Source organism: Polypterus senegalus, chromosome 17, assembly GCF_016835505.1.
Source record: "Polypterus senegalus isolate Bchr_013 chromosome 17, ASM1683550v1, whole genome shotgun sequence".
NCBI lineage: Eukaryota > Metazoa > Chordata > Cladistia > Polypteriformes > Polypteridae > Polypterus > Polypterus senegalus.
The window spans coordinates 6,951,244-6,977,751 of NC_053170.1; the positions used below are offsets into that span (position 1 = coordinate 6,951,244).

General features: G+C 43.8%; 1 protein-coding gene across 2 annotated transcripts in view; it reads right to left on the reverse strand.

The window, feature by feature from the left end:
* Positions 1-26,508, reverse strand: part of ppp1r9ba (protein phosphatase 1, regulatory subunit 9Ba) — a 132,744-nt gene that overhangs the window by 93,764 nt on the left and 12,472 nt on the right. Inside the window, exons 1-2 of one of the 2 annotated variants that reach the window (XM_039740280.1) lie at positions 18,679-18,893; positions 16,857-18,508 (exon numbers count right to left, since the gene is read on the reverse strand). In XM_039740280.1, coding sequence (XP_039596214.1) covers positions 16,857-18,443 — 1,587 coding nt within the window. In that variant the 5' untranslated portion in view covers positions 18,444-18,508; positions 18,679-18,893. Of the gene's footprint in view, positions 1-16,856; positions 18,509-18,678; positions 18,894-26,508 lie in introns of those variants that run through there. The other variant, XM_039740281.1, reaches the window with a different exon arrangement.

The window sequence follows — 26,508 nt, forward strand, 5'->3', positions numbered from 1 at the left end:
AAGACTTTGGAGTGGCCTAGTCAAAGTCCTGACCTGAATCCAATTGAGATGCTATGGCATGACCTTAAAAAGGCGGTTCATGCTAGAAAACCCTCAAATAAAGCTGAATTACAACAATTCTGCAAAGATGAGTGGGCCAAAATTCCTCCAGAGCGCTGTAAAAGACTCATTGCAAGTTATCGCAAGCGCTTGACTGCAGTTATTGCTGCTAAGGGTGGCCCAACCAGTTATTAGGTTCAGGGGGCAATTACTTTTTCACACAGGGCCATGTAGGTTTGGATTTTTTCTCCCTAAATAATAAAAAACATCATTTAAAAACTGCATTTTGTGTTTACTTTTGTTATATTTGACTAATGGTTAAATGTGTTTGATGACCAGAAACATTTTGTGTGAGAAACATGCAAAAGAATAAGAAATCAGGAAGGGGGCAAATAGTTTTTCACACCACTGTATATATAGCATTTTTAATAGGTAGATCATTTCGACCTGGTCATTTTAAAAGTAGCTTGCAAGCCGAAAAAGTGTGGGCACCCCTGCCTTAGAAAGTTGGGATTTTAGACCTACCAGTAACACTTCAGTTTTATTCGTCAAAAGAGATGAGAGAAAGTGATGTAGTAAGGTGAATGTACAGAAAATTCATCAAGTTTGAGAAAATGATTTTCCATCCATAGCTTAAGATCAGTGAGTGTGCTGGGAGGTGAATCTGTAGGGGAGTCTGTACTAAGATATACTAACTGGCAAGCTTTACCTTAACAAATGGTTTTGCGGAGTGGCAGGTGTGAAGATGTTCTGTCCCCCCATTGGTCTGAAGTATGGCCGTTTGGAATTGGCTTGTATCAGAAGCCTTTAAGTACCACGACAGCCTATTGGCTGTAGGGTTTACACAGACAGTCTCTAAATTTTCTTGCCTTATCTCTCTCTCTCTCTCTCTCTTTCACACACATCATCATCATGACGGAGCATCTCACACACCATGAACTGAAAAGGACAACATAATGAAGAGCACAGCTCGGCAGCCATATTGAGACAGGCATGCGACCTGTTCTAAAGGAAGCTGACCGCACATGATGTCTTAATTAGAGACATTTTAAGTAACTAACAAGTCTGAGTGCCGCCTGAAACTACACATCATCATTTATCAGGTTGTGTGGTTGCCAATATTCACTTGTATTTTGCTTATTGTTATTATTTATGAATATTATCAATAAGACATTATTTAAATTGTAACTTAACTCCTGCTTGTCTTTTACTACACCTAATTGCCTGAGGTTAAAAATGTAGAAGGGAAGGTGGGGAGAAGTTATAGAGTACAATACTTTAGAGGGGTAAGTCTGGGAGATTTGAGGCATTCTGGCAAAGGCTACATATTAATAATACAAAAGGGGGAAAGGAGAGTAATAAAGAACTCTACCAAGACAAAACAAGTATGTATGTTACATTTTACAGATAAGTCGTTAACTTCATTTGAATAATGTAATTATTACACATGTGGGGGCAGCACAATGGCAGAGCAGTAGCACTGCTGTCTCGCAGGGAGTCTCGTCCCTGGTGTTCCCTGCCTGGAGTTTGCATGTTTTCTTGGTGGGTTTCCACAGTGTGCTCCGGTTTCCTTCCAAAGATTTGGTGACGCTAAAATGACGCCAGTGTATATGTGTGTGCTTGTGTTCGCCTTGCGATGAGCCGATGCCCCGTCCATTGATTGTTTCTGTCTCGTGCCCGATGCTTGCTGGAATGGGCGCATCCCACCACACAACAAACTAACTCAGGATCCCAGATTAGCGACTGGCGAACTTTGTGGGGCTGAATGGCCTGTTCTCGTCGAGATTGTTCTAAAGTTCTAATGTCTGCTGCACTCTTTCAGTCTGTGCCTGTATTTGCTTTGCATGTGGCTTTTAGCAGCCATGGGTTCAGAAAATAAATTTGGCCGATCACTTTATTCCTTCTCCTGGCTAAATCAATTATCTATTATAAACTAACAGGAGCAGCCGAAAGAAGAAGAAGAAGTAGAAGTAGAAATGAGGGAGGAAATGACAGCAGTCAGTGTGGCAGAAAATGAAATAAAAGACAGGGCTAGATGGAGATCTGCTGTGGTGACCCCTAAATGGGAGAAGAAGAAGAAAGCGAAGGTTTCGGCATTAACTGGGTTATCCACCTCAGTCCAGTTATATGTGTGTGTATAAACGCACTAGTTGTTTCTAAAGATGCCTTCTTACTGAGGACCAAGTGTGGTGACACAGACAACACCATATCATTTAAGGCTGAGTGGTTGTGGTTGCTCCTCATCTGAAATGTATTTAAATATAAAGAAAAGATTCTCATGTTCGATAAACAAGTTTCCGAATTCCAAACGTTACAACCACAGTTATTTAGACCTATAAAGATAACGTGTGATTGATGGAGCCTGCACATTAATGATTGATTTCGATTTTGGCCTGCCAATGGCACTTTTATATATACAGTAATCCCTCGCTATATCACGCTTCGACTTTTGCGGCTTCACTCTATCGCGAATTTTATATGTAAGCATATAACGCGGATTTTCCGCTGCTTCTCGGGTTTCTGCGGACAATGTGTCTTTTAATTTATGGTACATGCTTCCTCAGTTGGTTTGCCCAGTTGATTTCATACAAGGGACGCTACTGGCGGATGGCTGAGAAGCTACCCAATCAGAGCATGCAGCTGTGTGCTGATTGGCTCAGCGATGGAGCTCCGAATTCGATTGCACTGCGTTAACCAGGAAGTCTCGTCTCGCTCATTCAGCATCAACGTGTCTCGCTGTGTAAAGATTTAACTTTTGTGCTCTTTCACGTTTATCTTAGTAGTCAAGCCCTTCGTTATGGCTCCAAAGCGGTCTGTCTATCGTAATGGCTGTAACATATGTGATATCGGAGACGCTCAATATCTTTAAAATAATATTTAGGTTTTACTGTATATAAACAGTGTGTTTACATACATAATTTCAACAAATCTTACCTAATATCTAAGGGAATACAAAGAGTTTATGCTCTATAACTGTGCAGGAAATGTTTATAAGAGTGTTATAAAATAATAATAACCATATAAACACATCGTGAATTTTCACCTTTCACAGGGTGGGGTTTGGAACGCAACCCCCGCGATAAAGGAGGGATCACTGTATATATACATTAAACCCCCACAGAGTCACCGTTCAGGGTCCGCGGACTCAGTCATTCACGGATTTTTCCTTAGGACCTAACTATTAATTGTTAGCGGAAAGCGCAAATATCCTCCGCAATTTATTTATGGCTTTTTTTGTGGTGTAGAGAGAACAGGAAGCAACTGCTGAGGGAAACGCGGTTTGGGATGGTGAAAGTAGCCAACCCAAGAGCGTTATTCATTTCTCCTTGCTGCCCTGTGACGCGTCTCCAAGTGAGTGGGTTTACCACGGCTGAAGGAAACGCGGTTTGGGATGTTGAAAGTAGCCAACTCTGAGAGCACTGAGCCTAAGCGCCAGAAGAAGTTTAAAATACTCCGGGAGAAGGTTGAACTACTGGATTTGCTTCGGGAACTAAAAAGTTATGCTGCAGTAGCGCGCCACTATGCCATTAATGAAAGCACCGCACTCTACATAAAGAAGAGCGAAGCAGCGATCTGGAGTACCGTATCTGTAAGTTTCTGTGATAGTGCCAAAAAGGTAACGACCGTAAGGAATAAAAATATCATCAAGATGGAATCTGCCTTGGCATTGTGGATCACCGACTGCAGGAAGAAGAACATCCCCTTGGATGGTAACATTTGAGAAAGCACGGAAATTGTACCAACAGTTCACTACAGGAGACAATGTAGCAACTTCCCATCACAATGCTCCTGAAACCTATAAAGAAAAGCCAGCATGAAACCCCAGCAGATGACCCGTCCAAAGATACGACTCCTCCTGAAGTGCCTGAAGAAGAGGCTCCACCCGAGGAGTTTTAAATCCTCTACATCGTACTGCACATCATCATCAATATCATTCATCATTGGTGAGTACCCGTACATTTTACCGCATTTTAATTAAATGAAATTATTATGTATTTGCTCTACTTATAACAAAGAAAACGCACTTACATGAATTACAGTACGTATAGCGGTAACATTGGTATTTTACATTATAGCACCGCGGGAGACATAGCAGTACAGTACTGTACAGTAGACGAGTTTACCTTTACATTCTGTTACATTCTAACTACTAGCGCGTCCATTTTATCGGTTACTAGCCATCCCCTGCGGATTCGCTCGTGTAGTAGTGAAGCAGGACAGTGAGGAGGGCCCTGCCCGGCTCCCGACTCCTGATGTCACGCTTCCCCTTCCCCTCAGCCTGCAGCCTCTGTCTCAGATTAGCGTGAATACATCGCTCCTGCAAGCGAACTCTGATTCTTAGCGCGATGAGAGAAGTCGCAAAATTAACCAGAATGTTCAAGCAAATTATAGAAAAAAAAAACAGATCTAAATCCATGAAGTAGTTCTCTCTTTCGCTAGCTAAGCGGAGGTAAGGTACGCCCCAAGACTGGCGCATGAGTGAATAGGTTTTTACGGTTCATCTAATGAATACACTGAGTATGGCTTTACCAAAACAATCATTGATGGCGAATAAAGTATCCATTATTGGAGTATGTAGATCGGGTTATATATATATATATATATATACCCGCGTATCGCAGCGGAGAAGTAGTGTGTTAAAAAAGCTATGAAAAAGAAAAGGGAACATTTTAAAAATAACGTAACATGACTGTCAATATACAGTATTTGTTTTGTGAGTGTTACTGAGTGTTGCTGTCATCAAGGATTTGATTATCATTATTTCTTTCAATCAGGTTCGTATTTGTAGGATGTGTTGTGTTCAAGTTACATTCCGTGTTTGTCAATCGTTGTAAAGATGACAGGTTTCATTCATCGATTCGTTTCTTACTGCATCAATAAACAGCTCGTCTTCTTCTTTATCTGAGACCTGACACACTGCATGCACGGTTTTTTTACACTGTCTTCCTTTAGCGGGACATTGACTTTTTCCAACGTGTGCTTTGTTTTGGATTTATGAATATGCTTGTATGTATGAGACGCTTCATATTTTTTGCTGCCTTTTCAATTGTGTAATTCGGTTTTGTTCAGCTCTTTGGAACTGTTGCTTTTTATCTGTGCACTGCGTCAGTTCACGTGAGCCACTCGGTGTACATGCATCGAAGGTTCCCAGCTGTGCTGGTGCCATCTCGTGCTATGTCCATGGCTGTATTTAATGTTACCTTAGTCCTGGCACTTAAAACTTTCTCTCGCAGTTTCGCTGAGTTTGTACCAAACACCACCCTGACCATCTCATCTTCCTCTGCATAAGCACAGTCCTTCACCCGTGAATATTTACCCGTGGCAGTTTGCTATTGGATTGCCGCTGACGGACGGCCTTATATGGGCAGGCACTAAATTACAAACGCCAGCGGCAGCCTGTCTATGAACTTAATTTAAAGTGTAGGTTTACATCGTGCTTTGTTTCAGTAGCAGAACTCATGAATATGGTTGTATATGTCACTCGCCGCTTCTTATTGTTTCGCTGCCTTCTCAATTATATAATGCATGTTTTCTTCAGCGCTTTTTAGATCTTCCTGGTTTTCTATGTACTGCGTGATTACGTGGGAGGCGTGATGATGTCACACGAAACTCCGCCCCCCCGGCGTTGAAGCTCATCTCCATTACAGTAAATGGAGAAAAACTGCTTCCAGTTATGACCATTACGCGTAGAATTTCGATATAAAACCTGCCCAACTTTTGTAAGGAAGCTGTAAGGAATGAACCTGCCAAATTTCAGCCTTCCACCCACACGGGAAGTTGGAGAATTAGTGAGTGAGTGAGTGAGTGAGTGAGTGAGTGAGGGCTTTGCCTTTTATTAGTATAGATATATATATATATATATATATATATAGAGAGAGAGAGAGAGAGAGAGAGAGATAATACCATGACTTATCTCACAAATATGATGTTTTTTACCGTCGCTGATGCAGATGACTCGGGCACAAACACATCAATGTGCACACGCGTGTCATTTCAGGGGACAAATTTGTTCACATTGCAGCTAGATATTCAGGGCACTGGTACTTATGAATGTGAATCACCAAGACAGACAAATCACATTGGAGCAAAAAAATCGGAATTGAGCAATGAGGCTTGCAATGTGAACATCGCCTTTTTGCTTAAATGCCTCATTTTAGTTGTCTCACTTAACGTTCCCCACCCTTATTTGCTTATCTCAGCCTAAAACAGCTGCACTCATTGTTTTTATGGTTCCTTATTAGTAATAAGATGCAAATGACAAAGGAACCAGCAGTTCTCCATCTAGCTTCTTTCCATTTACACCTGTGTGTATTGTTGTGAAGTGTCTGGTTTGATTCATTTATTTTTTACGTTTCTGCTGCTGTATGCGTCTAAATTTCCCACTGGGCTGTGGAGTCAGAGATGGAAGCAATCACTGGGTTACAGAAGTCAAAGTCAGTATAAATGTACCGACTCCGACTGCTAGTAAAAGTAAATTATAATATAATGTGTGAAAATTTCCAATTTCACATACACTATTTCAATTGAGGCAGCATGGTGGTGCAGTGGGTAGCGCTGCTGCCTCGCAGTTAGGACACCTGGGTTCACTTCCCGGGTCCTCCCTGTGTGGAGTTTGCATGTTCTCGGGTTTGCTCCCACAGTCCAAAGGGATGCAGGTTAGGTGAACTGGCAATTCTAAATTGTCCTTGGCATGTGCCCTGCGTTGGGCTGGTGCCCTGCCAGGGGTTTGTTTCCTGCCTTGCACCCTGTGTTGGCTGGGATTGGCTGCAGCAGACCCCATGACCCAGTAGTTAGGATATAGTGGGTTGGATAATGGATGGATCGATAATTCAATTGAATTATATTTTTCTAGACTTCTGGTAGACTTTTAGTAAAAATACAGCCTGTTTTTTTTAATTTTGCAAGTATTTATATATATAATTCACTAAGTTCAAGACACCCATGGAAAGCACGCCGGAAGGGGCGTGCATTCACTAAGCCGCCGACAAGGACACCTATGGCGCACGCAGGAAGGAGCAACGCCGGAGGTGAGTCGCCATATGCAGCGTGTAAAACGGTTTGCGAGGGTATCCCATGGGATCCTTAAAACAATCCTTTACAACTGAGGTTAAAACACAATGAAGTAAGCAGTCTTTAAAAACCGAGTTTTCGGTTATGACGCACGACCGCGTGCACCATAGCAAACTGTTTTACACACTACATACAGCAATTCGCATCCGCGACAAACATGCGTCTTCTTAGATGCTCCTGCAGGAACACGGAAAGTCTACGTGAGTCACAGGTGCATCTGGACTGCGCAAAGACGACAACGACTCAAGTGACGAGTTGGAGGTGGGCACATGAGCGATGGCGGTCCGCCAGTTTTCAGTCACGGACAACTGTGTGTTGGTTCATTCCGTGTATAGTTACAATGTTGCTTTTGTTGCTGATTTATTACATTACCGATTTTTCAAATGTTAATTTTCTCCCTGTGCTTAAAATTCATTAAAAAACTGGCCTGATTATGCGGCGTATGGTACGACGCGGGTTGGCTAGTTATTTACTAATATAATTAAAGTTAACAACAGCATCGCTACAGGCTTTAAACCCAAACTTTAACAAGATAGGATGCTAAAAAGTAGCCTGATGATTCAAAATGGTAATGATGAAGTGCCTTGCATCTGGTCAGAGTAAACTGAGGAGTTGGAGTCAGTCATAACATAAGTTGAGGAGTCGGACTCAGAGTCACCATATGTATGGGTCGGAGGTGGTGGTATCATAAATTGAGGAGTAAAAATTTTAGTCAGTGGTACCACAAATTGAGGACTCAGAGTTGGAGTCACCATAAATGTACGAGTCAGAGTTGGTGGTACCATAAATGGAGGAGTCGGACTCAGAGTCACCATAAATTGAGAAGTCAGAGCCGAAGTCGGTGGTACCATAAATTGAGGACTCAGAGTTGGAGTCACCATAAATGTATGGGTCGGAGGTGGTGGTATCATAAATTGAGGTGTAAAAATTTTAGTCAGTGGTACCATAAATTGAGGAGTAACAATCAGAGTCAGTGATACCATAAACTGAGGACTCAGAGTTGGAGTCACCATAAATGTACGAGTCAGAGTTGGTAGTACCATAAATGGAGGAGTCGGACTCAGAGTCACCATAAATTGAGAAGTCAGAGCCAAAGTCAGTGGTACCATAAATTGAGGAGTAACAATCAGAGTCAGTGGTACCATAAACTGAGGACTCAGAGATGGAGTCACCATAAATGTACGAGTCAGAGTCGGTGGTACCATAAATCGAGGAGTCGGACTCAGAGTCACCATAAATTGAGAGGTTAAAGTCAAAGTTGAAGGTTTTGCATACTAACTCCATGATTTCTTCTTGGCGTTAACAAAGTTTATCGAATCGAATTTAATTTAATAAAATATTTCGAAGGAAACTCTGGAGAAAAAGTGAAGGACTGAGAATTATTCATCTATTTTAGTCTTCAAATCATTTGGAAGATATCCTTGGAAAGGACAAGAAAGTCTATGATATAAGGATGATCTGACCTGGGGATGGAGTGGTAGCTCTCCCGTAAACACCACGAGTGACTCCACTCTGTTGGGCCCTTGTGCAAGGCTCTTAGCCTGCAGTTGCTCTGTCCTGGGTATGAAGTTACATCTGCATCCTGCCCTGCAAGCAGGTCCCCCAACTTACAGGGTAAAGTCAGGGATTGGTGGTAGGATTGGCACTTCAGCCACTGCAAAAAAACCTCATGGTGCTGAGTTGTTACCAACCACACTCAGGTCCCAATCCTGGTGGTTTGTTGTGTGATGGGTGCTGTACTGAGCACAATGCTCCCAACCTGACCTGGCGGAGTTAAAAACACTAACAAGCCATGAAATTCACGGAGATCTCTTATTGGCATGGATTGGTTTCTAATTAAGCAACTGGGTTAGCCATTGTGGGCCTCCACTACCAGTATAAATTACATTAATATGGAATTACAAGATTAAGAGAGCAAAAGAAACGAATGACTGAGAATGAGCTCTGAAGTTGCGGGTATACTCAATTCTAAAAATATGGTGAAATCCGATAAGGAGAAAATGTTAAACTGTAGACAAGGGATTTGGTTGTACAACCTAAAATTAGGAGCTGTGGTAACATTAAAATTGCTGAGATGCAAAATTAAACTGTGAGATTTAGATAGAAAATTGTGAGAACGGCACCGTGCCAAAGAAATTGTATATCATTCACATGAAAACTGCAAGTGTATCTCCAAGAAATGAACTGTGGAATGAGACTGAAGATTTGGGAGAGACTATTCCCAGATATTTATACAAATGTGAAATTAAAGGATTCAGGGCAAAACGTGGAATTTGAACAATTTGAGGCATTCATAACATAAAATAACACAGGCGGAGTGAGGGCAAAGGCTATCCTGATAGCAATGGGCACAGGAAAGGAGCCAATCCTGCATGGAGTGCCAGTCCATTTATTTTTTTTTTGTTCTTTATTTTGCCGTATATAATTTCTTGTATTAGGAATTTGTTAGTTTTTGTATACCCCTTTGGGGTCAGAGCACAGGGTTCATCATTGTATAGCGCCCCTGGAACAATTGCAGGTTAAGAGCCTTGCTCACGGGCCCAGCAGAGTAGGATCCCCTTTTGGCAGTAATGGGGATTCAAACTAGCAACCTTATGGATACCAGCACAGATCCTTAGCCTCAGAGCCAGCACTCCGCCTCGGGTTACACCCTCACACAGCGGCCCTTTAGAAGCATCGATCAACCTCACCTCCATGTTTGTGGGGGCAGTGGAACAAAACCAGAACTCATGGAAGAAAACCCACGTGGTAACAAGAGAGAACATGAACACTCCACACAAGAACCGAGCACTGAATTCAAACCTGGGACCCTGGATCCGGGAGCGAATAGTGATAATCACTCACCAGACCACCCTGTGGCACCCATTATTGAGAAACTAAATCACGTACATCAAGGTAAAAGAAAGCAGGCTCTTTATTCTTAGGAGCCTGTGGTCCTTTAATGTGGGTAATGGCATCCTTCACATCTCCTACACCTCTGTGATGGCCAGTGTGATGAGCTGGACTGGTCACTTCACTCCAAGAGAGGACCACCAAATCAACAAGCTAATTAAAAGGACAGGCTCAGTTATGGGACACACTCTGGACCCCCTGGAGGTCGTAAAGGAGAGAATAACACAGAACCGAGTGCCATTATGAACAATGCTGCACATCCTCTCTCTCTGACACACTAACACTGAGGACTTTCGGCCAAGGAATCAATCAGCAGAAGTGGGCCAAGAAACACGACGGGGGGCTTTCATACCAACAGCAACATGCCTGTATAGCACCTCATGGGGACTGGGACTGCCTAGTTTTCTTATCTTTCTTGTTAAAATCTTCTGCCTTTTTAGTCATTCTGGTGTGAGTTCAGACCACAGTGTATATATATATATATATTATATATTTATTTATCTATTTTTGTAAGTATTTATTTAAAGAGCTTCTGTAAAAAGTAAAATTTCACCCTGGGACAAATAAAGATCTATTGAAGCATGGAAATAACAACTAAATAAGTTGTGTAATAATGTAACACAACAATAAACTGATAAAAAATGTCAAATAGTAAACAAGGGATACTGTTGCACACCCTGACCTCAGGATGTGTGATAATATAAAAATCGTGGAAATGACAGATAAAGTCACATATTAAACTTATTAAAAGTTCTACCAATGGCTACTCGATGAAAAAGAAAATTACATAAAGACAAAAGATGTGAAAACCAGTACACAGAAATAAAAATCATAGATGTTGTATGATAGATAGATAGATAGATAGATAGATAGATAGATAGATAGATAGATAGATAGATAGATAGATAGATAGATAGGAAAGGCACTATATAATAGAATGATAAAGTAAAAGCCAATATCACTCGACTAAGAAGGTAATTTGCATGTGTGCAACAGCACATTTAGCCAAAGGTGTTCAAATGTAGAATATGATGTGACCAATTATGACCAGCAAAGCCATGTACATAGAGAAACATACAGTACTTTAACCCTGAAATGGTGACTTTGAGGAAAAAGAAATGGCAGATTTGGATAAAGGGGTAACGACGCCCGGCTGTAAAACAAAGCTGTCAAGTGCAAAGACATCGGTGGAATCCTGATTAGCTATCGGCCAACACTCCTCACCCTTAGCAGGCTATCCAATCAATGGCACACAAATGTTTGGAGCTCTAATGAAACTGGCAGCCTACCAAAGGCTTTGGTCAAGCTGCTGTCCTCCTTGGCACTGAAAAAATGAACATCAATCCCAGAAGTCTCTGCTGAGGAATTTGTCCCCCCACCCCACTCAGCTGCTCGTCCTCCTCACGATGGCAGTAGCAGGACTTAAATTTGGGCCCTTTCAGCCTGTTTCTCCTTTGGAGGCCTACGTTGGTTTCCCTTCAAAATGACTGGGGAAAGAGAGTGATGCTGAAGTAAATAATATTTCATTAGCCAGCCTACGATTTTTGACCACAGGAACAACATTTTGATGCCGACAGAAAAAGATGATGCATCCAGATCAACTTCCACCCACTCCTCCTACTCGAATGGGTGGGCTAATACAGTAGTTGGATGGGAAGACACAGCAGCGGAGGCTCCAGCTCAGGGATTAAGAGACATGCGGCTTTTCGCACTTTTTATTCACATGCCACTAGACAATGAGCAGAACCAGTCAATCCATTAGGAAACACAGGCAGCTGCCTAGGGTGCCATTTATGAAAGTTAAGGGGCACATGCTCCACCGGACACCAAGGGGCACTGCTCATATAATTCAGAGGGTGTGTCTTCCAAACCCTGAGGGGGAGAAACACTAAATTCCCCACCCCACCCCTATCCCTTAAGTCTATTAATGTGGAATGTGCGCTGTTTAGACCTGTGGGGCACCATTTATGTAACTGAAGTGCCACCTATCCCTGTCCCCACATCCACGCTCTAGGTACCGGAGGTACCACTTTGGAATCTCCAAGGGCATGCCCCTTACAGGGATCACGCCTCGGATGTCAGTGCCTGAGGCAAAGTCTCTGACGTTGTGCCACGGCAGATGGTTCACTTATTTGACAGGAGGAAGATCTAACAATATCCATCCATCCATCCATTATCCAACCCACTATATCCTAACTACAGGGTCATGGGGGTCTGATGGAGTCAATCCCAGCCAACACAGGGTGCAAGGCAGGAACAAAAGATCTAAGAATATCATTCAATTATTTAAAAAAAATCCTGGGACAAGACAAAACTTTTTCATGGAGATAATTTCAAGTCCCGCGAGACGAGATTTTGTGCCAGGAGATTTAACCAGGCCCACAGTCCTCTCACCTCTCATTCGTGTGAATGCTATTGTCAGACACAGTTCCTGTGCTCTCAGCTCTTATAAATGTTTATGTTTTCCTCATTTTAATACAAGACATACAATCTTTGCGTTTCCTTTGATGTAGTCATTTTCTGGACACATATATATATTGTGGTGAATGGCTGGCATTTCAGTCTGGTCGGGACTTCACTACTGGGAAGAAAACAGCCTTTTCAAGACGCTACATTCCCCGGAACGCTAGATGGCAGCTCCCCTGGATGGAAATGGCTCCTCGGATTCCCGCAGGGCATCATGGGACATGAAGTCCGTATCCTCAGCCCTTTTTGGGTACTGTGGGTGCCGCCAGGGGGATATTATGAGGACGTCAACCCGGAAGTAGTTCGGGGTCATGAGGACGGAATTCCACTGTACTTCCAAGATGATTGATAAAAGAAGATGTGTTGGTGACCCGAAGAAGAAATACTTCCGGGTCAGAGACTTTAAAAGGACTCTGGGAAATCCCAGCAAATCGAGCTGGAGTTGGGTAGTAGAGGACGGAGCTGCTGGGACTGGAGGATTGATTGTTGTGTATTTAGTGTATTGATTATTATTGAGAATTGTGGAGGTGCGGTGCTTTGGGCACTTTATTTAAGAAGAATTAAAGATTATTCTTCTGTGCTTTTACACGTGTGTCTGGGACGTCTGTCTAACGGGTTCAACGGGGCAACAATGACCCCTAGCATCCACAATATACATATACATATATATATATATATATATATATATATATATATATATATATATATATATATATATATATATATATATATATATATATATATATATACACATACACATACATATATATATATACACATATATACATATATATATATATACACATATATACATATATATATAGGCGCCTGATCCGACACAGAAAGACATGGAGGCACGTATAAAAACACAAGGACTTTATTTCTTTCTTCACCCGTGGGCGCACGTCTTCCCCGTGACCCACAGGCAATACACAGTCCCAAAGCACAAACACTAAAGCACAACACACTCTTCTTCCTCTATCACCACTCCTCCACAAGCGTAGTCCTCCTCCTCCTCCCGACAATGGCTCCTCGAGTGGTGGTGGCTGGGCCCTTTTATAGCCCACCCGAAAGCGTTGTAGGTGATTAACCACCTGGTCCTAATTGCACTTCCAGGTGGGGTTGAAGACTCGTCCAGCCGGGCTGTGGGAAGCAGACAGCCCCCAGTGGCCAACCCGGGCCCCAACCAAGCTGTGGAGGACTCCATCTCCCATGGAGCCCTGCGGTTGGTTGGGGAATCACCGTCGGCCAGGGAGGCCGCCACCAAGCATCCCGGGGGAGGTATTGAACTGCCCATGTCGGCTCCCCCGGAGCATAAGCAGCAGGGGCGTCCCTGCCGGGCATGGGACCCGGCTCTCCTTCACAATATATATATATATATATATATATATATATACACACATACATACATACATATACAACTATATACATATATATACATAAACACATACACATATATATATACATATACACACCAGTAACAGCGCACTGCACAATACGTACAGTGGATACTCTTGACTTGAGCATTCATAGTTTTCATCCTCTTTCTCTGTACGTTTATCATTCGTTTGCTCAGAGGTGGATATGCTTCTTGCAACAAGAAGGCCGCTACCTAAGTGGAGGTAAGGAACGCCTCGAAGCTGGAGTGTGAGTGTGGAGGGTCCCAGCCTCCTCCCTTTAGCCTGCTGCAGGTCTCTTGGATTTGCGCAAATAAATCGGTCCTTCAAGTGAACTATGATACATAGCGAAATGAGAGAAGTTGCAAAATCAACCGGAATGTTCAAGTAAATTATAGAAGGGAAAAATAAAAACGACCTACATCCGTTAAGTAGTTCTCTTGTGAAAAGCAGACAGACAGACATTGGATTTTACACATATAAATATTACATTATACTATACTGGGGCGGCATGGTGGCGCAGTGGTAGCGTTTCTGCCTCACAGTATGGAGTCCTGGGTTCACTTCTTGGGTGCTCCCTGCGTGGAGTTTGAATGTTTGCTCCAGGTACTCTGGTTTCCTCCCACAGTCCAAAGACATGCAGGTTAGGTGCATTGGCGATTCTAAAATTGTCCCTAGTGTGTGTCCTGCGGTGGGGCTGGCGCCCTGCCCGGGATTTGTTCCTGCCTTTCACCCTGCACTGGCTGGGATTGGACTGTTTCCTTTGAATTTTCACAAAACCTTTTAAAACAGACTTTTGGACGGAGAGATTTCTTTCACCCGCGTTTGATCCTGCCTTACTCTCCAGCAGCTACAGTGGTCATGGTGCGGGCATAAAATTGGCACCACCTAGAAACCGTGCCCAGAGTTCACACTGAACTGTAATTCAGAGTCACTTACCTTTTGTGCCAGTTCACAAGCCCTGAATTTCTTACTCTGGTAGCGCTGGGCTCCAAGTTTCTGAGACATCGGCACAAGGGAGGCATGGCTCCCAGAGCACTAGTGCATGAAATACCACCATCAAGGTCCGGCTTCACTTTTTATTTATTTATTTATTTTTTAATAACTAGGGGGTTCTGAGCCCTGCTCGTTTCGCTCGCCAACCCCCTGGCGGGCACTATGCACTAGCCACTTCACGGATCTGCTGTTCGCGTATGAGGAAGCAGATGTACAATTTAAACAGATTGTTATTCTCATGGGAATTGTTACACATATGCATAATAGAACTAACTATTTTACATTACAGCAAGCAATTAACCAGAGTAAAAAATAGTAAAATGTAATAAATTTAAAGTAAATTACGTTTCATGTTGCATCAGAGATATTCGTTGCGTTATCCTTTTTCGTTCTGTTTAGCTTTGAAATTAACACGCAGATACTTTTTAAACTTACACTTTTACTGTAAAACTTCAGTAAAAACCATATTTAGAATTAAGTTTTCGTCACTATCGCATTGAATTTTGATTCCGTGTTTGGTCTTTCATCGTGACAACGCAACGTATAACTGCCCGAGAGTGAATTTTGTTTCTATCTCTCTAATAAATAAACCGAATTTTTCGAATGTTTGTCCCTGTCATTCCTTAATTGTCATAGCAAAAGTTATTCTACTGGGAAACTGTAAATGTTTTACTACGAATGGCATATCGAGATCTCCTTTGGTGTCTAATGTTAGATGTACTACATTACCTTTCTTGTCATCAGCTAAAATTTTACATGTCAGATTGTTCGACCAATTTTGAATCCAACTAATCTCGTCCCATTGCATAGCCCATCACTCAGACATCAATTACACAATTACATTACATTACTCTCAACAGTAATTCGTGTGGTGGGAGACCAGACGATGTTAACGGTTGTAGATATTCTTCATGATCTTGTAAGTTGATGTTTTTATCTTCCGCACCATCACCGCCAACTGTTTCAGTGTAGTCTATTGATTCGCATTTAACCAATTTGACGTGTAACCGTTTGAGAATTTTCACGTTAATTTGTTTGACTTCATCGTTTCTCGGTGCTAGGATTGCCCGTGTACCCATTTCTTCTGCTGATAACACTTCAGGGATGAAATTCTTCAATAAGATTTGGACATGATAAGTCTTCTTTAATTGGGAACATAAAGTGAGGAAAACATAAAAATGTATAAGAGCTGAGAGCGCAGGAACTGTGATGACAAAAGCATTCACACCAATGAGAGGTGAGAGGACTGTGGGCGTGGGCTGTGCACCGGAAATGGTGGAGAGGAGGACAGGACTTGAAAAAAATCTCTTGGCAATAGTCTGGACTGATTTTTTTTTTTTATAATAGAGAGATAAGATGCCTTTCAAAATGTTTACAATAAACACCGGGAGTGAATAACTCTGAAATCTACAAATCCCGAGTTAAAGGGGATCAGCAGCAGGCCTAAGGCAAGAAATCACCCTAATCAAGTTGCCATCATGTCGTCACAAGCACCACCCCCGTTTGCATGAACCTCCAATCAAACCGTAGGTAGATCGCAGAGGAAACACATGCCATCTTGGTGAGGGCATGTACAGTACACTCTGCATCAGGTGCCCTTATCTACACCACTCATACGGTAGGATACAAGGAAATCCAGGACACCGTGTCAGTTTACAGTTCTTGTCCCCAACTGTCACAACACTTATGAACTGGTAACCCATCCACAGTGTCCCCTGTCCAGTTTGCCCTCGCATATACCCTCATACCCGCAGCAATACTGTAGCTGCACGTGTATCCATTTTTTTTTTTTTACACACAGTTTCTACCCTCTTCCTCCCTTGTAGCCCTCAGAACTCAGATGGTCACCTCATGGACAGCTGAATCACAAGCACAGTACACTGTACAGGAAATAAAGTCCCCAAAAGATCACCAGTCATCTCCATCATCTCTCCAGACGGGCAACGCCAGAATCTCCATTAACGGGAGAGCCAGCGGTTCAAGGAGCTCACTTACCTTAATGGGCCCCGTGCTGAAGCGAATCTTCCGACTTGGCTGAGGTTCTTCTTCCTCCGGCGGCAGACCGGGAATCTCGGTACAGCTGGACTCCGGCTCGTAAGCCTCTTCGTCTTCCTCCACCCCGTCCTCATCCTCATCCAACTGGCTCCCTCCCGAGTCCTCCCCAATTCCACTGTACGCACTGATATCCACCAAGTCGGCCTCAGAGTAGTCCTCCTTTCGGGATTCGTCACCGATTTCCAAATCCCTGTCTTCACCCTGCGGGAAGTCCTCTTTGCTCTCCCTCTCCTGCCCCGGGCCAGCAGAAACATCCAGGGCTGCATAAGCCTCGGCAGAAGTCTTTGTAGCCTCTTCAACAGGAGGCGAGCCATTTTCTAAGGACACGTGCACATCGGCCTGCACCAGTCTGCTTCCCCCATCACTGCCGATGCTGGGAGCCATGGCGCCATCTATCTGCCCGTCTGACTCTTTCCCTTCTTCCACTGAAGGCACAGGACAAAAGCCCTGATCTTTGAGCTCATTTTCCCTGCCGTTGTCGTCCACCTCCACTGGCCTGATCTTGCGTATCTCCTGGGAGAGGGAGGTTCCCCGGCTCACCAACCCAACACTAGAAGGAAGGCCTTCTTCCTTTCCATGAGGAGGTGTAGAAGGAGGAGTCGTCTTGCCTCTGGAGCCATTGTTGCTAAAGAGCCCATCATACTCTTTCTTCAGCTTGCCCACCAGAGCAGGGGAACCTTCCTCCTGTCCGGAAGGTGGAAAGACCCTGGACCTCTTGGTGATGATCTTCGAGTTGAGCACTGCCACCTTGCCAGGTGGAGGACTGGCTCCTCTAGGAAGCGGAGAAGTGGGGGGCCGATGTAGATTATTTCGGAGGTCTGCCTTCTCAAACACGGCGCTGAGCTGGCTGACCGTCGGGGAGACAGCCTCTCCAGGACCACCCACATCCAAACTGTCCAGGGATTCAGTACTCCCATTAAAGCGGACCACAACGTCCAGCCGGCCATCCTGAAAGCCCGAGGCCCGCTCTTTCTTGAGCAGGATGCGATTGGTGGCCGCCTGCTTCTCCTGCAGATGCCGTTGCTCGAAGATCTTGCGGGTCTCCTGCAGCTTGGAAAACCCTGACCCTGGTCGCAGTTGACCATCCCCCTTGTTGGTGTCGAATCGGCTGACCCGCTCCGAGACGGTGGCCCCGAGCTTCAGCAGGGCACTGTGGTCCACGTTTTCATTCAAGCTGCTTGCCCTTGGCAGGGAGAGGCGGACCGACCTGTCCTTGGTCTTGGTGGGATCCTCGCCCTCTCCTGCCCCAGTGGAGCCCATCTGCAGGAACATGTTTTTGATGCGGTGGACGTTGGAGCCATACCTCCTGCCCCGAGAGGAGGCCTTGCTTTTGCCCTCCTGCACCTCATCCCCGTTGGCTGCACTGAGGGCATCTTTGGCCTGCTTGATTGCCTGGATGCCGGCCTCGTACGCGCTCCTGTGCGGGGACGGACTCCTCAGTGTTGTTGTTGTGGTACTGCTGCTGCTGCCGCTGCTGCTGCTGTTGCTGCCGGCCGGGGTGGTGGAGGGGGATTCGGTCTTCATCATGGTTTAATCATGCGTCTTTGAGGCTGGGCACATAGGGCATCGCTCCCCTCGTCGTAATAGCAGAGCTGCTCGTCAAGGAAGAAGGAGGAGACAAGAGAGACAGAAAGAGACAAGTCAAACCGGGAAGAAATCTTTAAAACGAACATGAGCATCATGTAGGCTTTCCAAAAAAAAAGAAAGAAAGAAAAAGAAAAAAACAGGAAAAGACAACCCAACAGCTGGAATTCAAACCTACACGCATCCGAACGACGTATCCTGAAAAACGAAGAAACACATTCATGAAGGCAACAAATAACTACAGAAATGTATACAGATGGGGCGTGCTGGGCTTTCAGATTTCTGGGGGTCCAAATCCCGCTCTCACCGCATCCCGACATCCGCCGCCGATTTCTTTTTTTTTTTTTGTGAACAGCCCTTATTGCAGATTTCTCGCTTCTCCAACAGCTAGAGAGCTGCAGCAGAAAGGAAGGATTCCGTTGGGGTCCTAGTGCCCGTCGCGTACCGTTTATGAGGTCCTACGCTCGCTCCCGCCATCAAGACTAGACGACGGCGAGGCAGGCGCGCGTGCGAACTCGCGTTCTCGTGAAGACTGAAATCCCTTGTTTTGCAGTGAGAAAAAAAAAATGTCTCTTGCGGGGCACTGCGTTGCAACGTTGGAATAAAGAGAAGAAAGTGCTACGCTGCCGAAACGGGAAATGCGTGCGTGGGTGGGTGTGCTGGAAGTTGAGAATCGCGTACGCAGCAATGCGTCTTTGGGAAGGTGAAGGTGGTGCCGGGGTTAAGGTGTTTTTGGAAGAGTTCATCCACGTTCTTGCTTGAGCCGTTTTAATGGTTACAGATTTCAGAATTAACATATAACTCATGGGCCGGCATGTTCGTTATGTGTCATCCTGAGTGACCTCACCGCAGTACGAATGCGAAAGGGTCACGCTGCTGACCACGCACGTCAATTATTATTTACATACGGGCTCTGGTTGTCGCATTCTCGCACACCCCCACTCGGCGCTCTGCTGATCAAAACAAGCGTCCAGCTGCTGAGTAGCGAAGATTTTCTAACAGCTGATTATAAATGAACATCCTTCTGTGTATACAGCCGCCCCTTTTAAGAAGCCACTTTTTTCCGGTACATTATGTGGGTTACGCTTTTTTCTAAAGCCCAACTGTTTGCTATCATCGCAGCTTGCAAGTCAACAAACGGGTCTGTGTCATTAAACGCATCCTAGCTATCAACGTGGTCACCTCCTTTAGTCATTGCAAGTGTCACACAATATTAAAAAAACAGAATTGACATTCTGCATGACCTTTTATTTCAAACGACTAAGCAAGGGAGTCGGCACACCAAGGTTCCCCAACAGCAGGCATTGGTTTTCATTCTAACCCTTTTCCTAATCAGTGACCAGTTTTCTTCTTCTTTTTTTTTTTTAATTGATTTTATTGTAATTATTCCATACAAATAGATCAATTTTAACAAAAAATAGAATTGAAAACAAATCAACCGCCGCCCTGAGAAAGAGAGCATGGCCAACGGAATAAAACTTAAAAATAGTAAAAATAAATAAATTGATGAGTTTAATAGGCGGATACAGATAAATGGAGAGAGAATCTACTTCCTGGGCAGCACGGTGGTGCAGTGGGTAGCACTGCTGCCTCACAGTTGGGAGACCCGGATTTGCTTCCCGGGTCCTCCCTGCATGGAGTTTGCATGTTCTCCCCGTGTCTGCGTGGGTTTCCTCCCACAGTCCAAAGACATGCAGGTTAGGTGCATTGGCGATCCTAAATTGTCCCTAGTATGTGCTTGGTGTGTGTGTGTGCCCTGCCCAGGGTTTGTTTCCTGCCTTGTACCCTGCGTTGGCTGGGATTGGCTCTAGCAGACCCCCATGACCCTGTGTTAGGATATAGCGCAGGGGTGTCAAACACCAGGCCTTGAGGGCCACTGTGGCTGCAAGATTTCATTCTCACCTTTTTCCTAATCAGCGACCAGTTTTCAGTGCTAATTAACTCCTTTTCTCTTCATTTTATTAGCCCTGTTTTTAAGGATTCAGTCATCTGAATTGATTCCTTCCGTCATTAAATGACAGCCAAACACAAATGAAATGTGGAACGAGCCAACAGATGAGCATCTAAAGTGGGATTTCAAACTCCAACCAATTTCACTCCAACCAATCTCTTAATGAGAAGCTAATTCTTGCTGTTAATTAAACCTGTTATTTAATTCCATGGCTTGGTGCTGCTCTTATTCTGCCATAGCAGACATTTCCAAAACTGTTGACTTTTCTAAGAACACCGTCAAGATGTTTTGGTGACCTGAGCAGATCAGCCTTACTGAGACCACCGAAACCTTTCTTTATTTTTAGATATTGTGTGATGGGCACAGGTGAGCTGGTCATGTGGTCACTCATTATTGTTTGGCTGCTAATTAAGGAATAAACAACTAAGGGGTCTGAGACGCATTAATTAAAACTAAGGCAAAAGAAGTGAAGTAGCAGGAAAAACTGAAGAAGATGGTTAAAATGAAAACCTGCAGCCACTGCGGCCCTCCAGGACCGGAGTTCAACACCCGTGATATAGCGGGTTGGATAATGGATGGATGGATCTACTCCCTCAGTGCTTTAAGAGCTTATTCTAAAATATTATTGGTCAGATCCTGCCAGGTTTTGAAAACGTTCTGCACCGATCCTCTAAGTGAGAATTTGATTTTTTCCAGTTTCAAATAATATAAAACATCAGTTACCCACTGACTTAACAGAGGAGAGTTAGGTTTCTTCCAGTTTAGCAAAATAAGTCTGCGTGCCAATAGTGTAGTGAAGGCAATCACAGTGACCAGTTTTCACTGCTAACTTCTTTTAATAGAATTGAATTTTAATAGCCATTTTTTGAAGGATTCAGTCCTCTGAATTGATTCCTTTCTTCATTAAGAAAATGAAATGAGATGTGAAACGAGCCGACAGGTGAGCAGCTAAACTGGGATTTTCAAACTCCAACCAATCTCTTAATGAGAAGCTGATTCTTCCTGTTAATTAAACACGTTATTTAATTCCATGGCTTGTTGCTGCTCTCATTCTACTGCGGCAGACATTTCCAAAATTGTTAATATTTCTGTTTTTTTTCTAAGAACACCGTCAAGATGTTTTGGTGACCTGGGAGGTCAGCCTTACTGAGACCACCGTCACCTTTCTTTATTTTCAGATATTGTGTGATGGGCACAGGTGAGCTGGTCATGTTTTGTGTCTCATTATTGTTTGGCTGCTAATTAAGAAAGACGAAACAACTAAGGCAGGGGTCCTCAATCACGGTCCTGGAGGGCCGCAGTGGCTGCAGGTTTTTGCTCCAACCCAATTGCTTAATAAGAAGCACTTATTGCTCCAGTAACACGTCTGCTTCATTGTTGTTGTCTCGCTCGTTAAGATTTTGAACCCTTATTGCTTATTTTAGTCTTAAACAGCTGTATTCTCGGTTTTTAATTGCTCCTAATTAGCAACAACATGCACATGACAAAAGAGACCAGCATTTCTCCATTTAGCTTGTTACCATTTACACCTGTGTGTGTATTTATCATGCACTATTGGGTTTAGTTAAATACTTGGAAGGAAAGTGAAGGGAAAAAACTGAAGGACTGAGAATTACTCCTCCATTTTAGCCTTCAGATCATTTGGATGATATCCTTAGGGGAAGAGACTCTAGGATATGAGAATTACCTGACGTAGCAGAGTTAAAGTACTAACAAGCCATGAAATTAAATTATTGGCAAGAACTGCTTTCTAATTAATTAACCAGGTTACAACAAAAACCTGCAGCCACCGCGGTCCTCCAGGACTGTGATTGAGGACCCTTGAACTAAGGGGTCTGAGTCAAGTGAATTAAAACTAAAGCATAAGAAGTTAATTAGCAGCAAAAACTGGTCACTAATGAAGAAAATGGTTGGAATGAAAACCTCCAGCCACTGCGGCCCTCCAGGACTGGAGTTATAACAAAAAATCCCCTTTCCAAAAAGCCAGCAATTAACTCCTTGGTCAAAACAATTAACACACTGATAAAAAAAAAATGGCTGTTTTAAATTGTTGTAATTTTTCTTTTAAAGTAAGTGGTTGCACAATTTTTTTTCACTTCATGTCACTTTCCAACATATTAATCCAGATGCTGGAGCCTGTCTCAGCTAGCATAAGAAGAAAGGCAGGGGGTCTTGTTCAGAAAGCGGACACCACTTGTTTTTATGATTAGGCCCCCTTACACTATTTTAAGATTAAGTACCTACTCTAAATTGTTAAGATTAGGGACCCTGGTGTACCTGGCCTTACCCCCATCAACCTTAAGTTCAGGGTTTGTAGTAGGAGTAAACCAGTCTAAAACAAACAACAAGAAGGAGATGGAGTCCGCTTTCTGAACAAGACCCAAGGCAGGAACAAACCATGGACAGGGTGCCAGTCCATCACAGGGTGACCAATCAGACACCCACCCACCCCACACTGGGACCAATTCAGCGTCACCAATTCATCTAGCCTGCATGTCTTTGGACAGTGAGAGGACCTCGACTGGACCAAGTGGGACTCGGGACTCCTTATTATGAGGCAGCAGCAGTGCTACTACTGTGCCACCATGCCACCCTCAAACCCACAAATTTATCAGATCATACCCAATGTATTTATAAAGCACATTTAAAAGAAACAAACAGCTGCACCAGAGTGGCGTACAGATTCAAACAGAAATAAAACTGCAGTGTAAACCTAAAATAAGACTAAACTAACAAATACAAAAATAGGTCTTCAATCCCCAAGGCATAAAAAAAAAAAATAACGATTCCCAAGCCAAAGCAAAACAAACACATTTATTCCGTGTCTCCGAAAGTCTTCAAATGGGAATGAAATGCCGGGACCATGGAAGAAGTTCTGACAAATAAAGGGAACTGACTCACTGCAGAGTTTCCGAGCAGCCACTGAAAACCCTGTTTTTATTAGATGAGAATGTGGCGCTGGTCAAAGACACTGGGAAGATGATCTTAGTGTCCTAGAGGAGGAATGTTGGATGAGAAGATCCAAGATATGGGATAGAGTCAGATTATTTAGTGAAGCACTTTAAACGTTATGAAGGGAGGTCAAGATAGGCGTCATATGTTCATCTGTGCACAACCTGGCTGGGTGGCACGGTGGCGCAGTGGGTAGTGCTGCTGCCTCACAGTTAGGAGACCTGTGGGTTCACTTCCTGGGTCCCCCCTGTGTGGAGTTTGCATGTTCTCCCCGTGTCTGCGTGGGTTTCCTCCCACAGTCCAAAGACATGCAGGTTAGGTGCATTGGCGATCCTAAATTGTTCCTAGTATGTGCTTGGTGTGTGTGTGTGTGCCCTGCCCAGGGTTTGTTTCCTGCCTTGCACCCTGCGTTGGCTGGGATTGGCTCTAGCAGACCCCCGTGACCCTGTGTTAGGATATAGCGCAGGGGTGTCAAACTCCAGGCCTTGAGGGCCACTGTGGCTGCAAGATTTCATTCTCACCTTTTTCCTAATCAGCGACCAGTTTTCAGTGCTAATTAACTCCTTTTCTCTTCATTTTATTAGCCCTGTTTTTAAGGATTCAGTCATCTGAATTGATTCCTTCCTTCATTAAATGACAGCTGGGCAGCACGGTGGCACAGTGATAGCGCTGCTGCCTCGCAGTAAGGAGACCCGGGTTCACTTCCTAGGTCCTCCCTGCGTGGAGTTTGCATGTTCTCCCCATGTCTGCGTGAGTTTCCTCCGGGTGCTCCCGTTTCCTTCCACAGTCCAAAAACATGCAGGTTAGGTGCATTGGCGATCCAAAATTGGGTGGGTGGGTGTGTGTGCCCTGCGGTGGGTTGGCGCACTGCCTGGGGTTTGTCCCTGCCTTGCACCCTGTGTTGACTGGGATTGGCTCCAGCAGATCCTCTGTGACCCTGTGTTAGCATATAGTGGGTTGGAAAATTTCTGATTGGCTGACAACTTGGCCGCTACATTTTGAACCAGCCAATGACGAGATATTGAGGCCTGACTGACTCCAAGGTATAAACCAGGGATCTCCAACCTTTTTTTCCCCCGAGAGCTACTTTTACAAAATGGAAATAGCAGAGAGCTACTCATGTTTTCTGACGTTTACTCTCATAACTTATTTCAACCCAAACAGACTGAATAAGCTTGTTTTGCCTGAACATTTACGAGATGTTGGTGTCCACAACTCACATTTTGCATTAAAACATCACAAAAAATATTGAGGTCACCTGCAAGTGCATTTTGTACGTCTGTATGCATTTTTCTAGTGTATCTCACACTATTGAATTAAAACACGATGGCTGTCAAAACAGAACAATGCAATTCCAATTGCACAGATATGACGTATTCATTTGTCATTTTGTCCTACATGTCCCTGTGTCACTTTATTCACAGATCCAGTCGCATGTGTGATGTGTTGTTCAGTTAGTCAGATGACTGGCACTGAGGTGTGTGGTGGAGTGGAGCCACTGAGGTTCACTCTTATGGAGTCATTTCAATGTTCGTCTGTCAGTCTTGTTCTGAACTTTGACTTATTCATGTCAGACTCACAGAGGTATGGAGACCAGTGATTTCCAACGTGGGGCGCACACCCCACTGGGGGCAATCTGATTTTTTAGGGGGGCAATTCGAGAATTTTGGCACATTAATTTATAAAATAAAAAACAGAAATTCACAGTTAATATTTGTTTGCAGAGACATTTATATATATGGTGGCGCAGTGGGTAGCGCTGCTGCCTCACAGTTAGGAGACCAGGGTTTGCTTCCTGGGTCCTCCCTGTGTGGAATTTGCATGTTCTCCCCGTGTCTTTGTGGGTTTCCTCCCACAGTCCAAAGACATGCAGGTTAGGTGCATTGGTGATCCTAAATTGCCCGTTTGGTGTGTGTGTGTGTGTGTGTGTGTGCCCTGCGGTGGGCTGGCACCCTGCCTGGGGTTTGTTCCTGCCTTGTGCCCTGTGTTGGCTGGGATTGGCTCCAGCAGACCCCCGTGACCCTGTGTTAGGATATAGAATGTTGGATAATAACTGACTGACTGACATTTCTATATTTATATAAACATAGAAGGGATAGTGAAGAACCCTTTAATTTATGATTTTACAACTGGCTTGGGTTTGTCTAATTAGAAATCGTGTTTACCATTAAAATAATATGAATTGTAACAATGATTATAAAATTTTGCAGTATAACAAAAAATATAAAATGATCAAAATATTGCAGAAAAAGCTGTCAAAGTTATTTTATATTTATGAATGTCCATCCATTATCCAACCCGCTATATCCTAACTACAGGGTCACGGGGGTCTGCTGGTGCCAATCCCAGGGTGCAAGGCAGAAAACAAACCTCCGGCGGGGTGCCAGCCCACCGCAGGGCACGCACACACACACACACAAGACAATTTAGGACCACCAATGCACTTAACCTGCATGTCTTTGGACTCTGGGAGGAAACCCACGCAGACACGGGGAGAACATGCAAACTCCACACAGGGAGGACCCAGGAAGCGAACCCGGGTCTCCTTACTGTGAGGCAGCAGCGCTACCCACTGCACCACCGTGCCAGCCATTTATGAATATCACGTCTCTTATTATATGTTTTCAAAACTGAATTTGCTGTATTTTCATATTACTTTATATTATATTATTTTTTTTAACATTTTCTTAGTGATTTCTTTGTCAGTACTTCAACTATCCTTTCCCTCTTTTGTTTCCATGTTCTGTGGAAGCTTGTTTAGACCAAATTAATGACATTATGGACTTCTTCCACATGAGTAGGAGTTCACTTTTTGAATAGGTAATAATAAGAATAAGGTATATGTTACAGTGGGGGGCTTCATGATTTTAGAGAGGCCTGGGTGGGGCATGGCCAAAAAATGGTTGGGAACCACTGATGGAGACCCAAACAAAGCAGACATTTTCAGAGCTGCTTGGTGAAGATTCTTCTAGTTATCTGTCTCTACTAAGCTCCAGAAATGCTGAGAATGCTGTTGAGACTTTAACTGCACATTATTTGTAAAGTTTACTAATATATAATATTCAAATCCAATTTCTGTCTGTCTGTCTGCTTTTCATGAGAGAA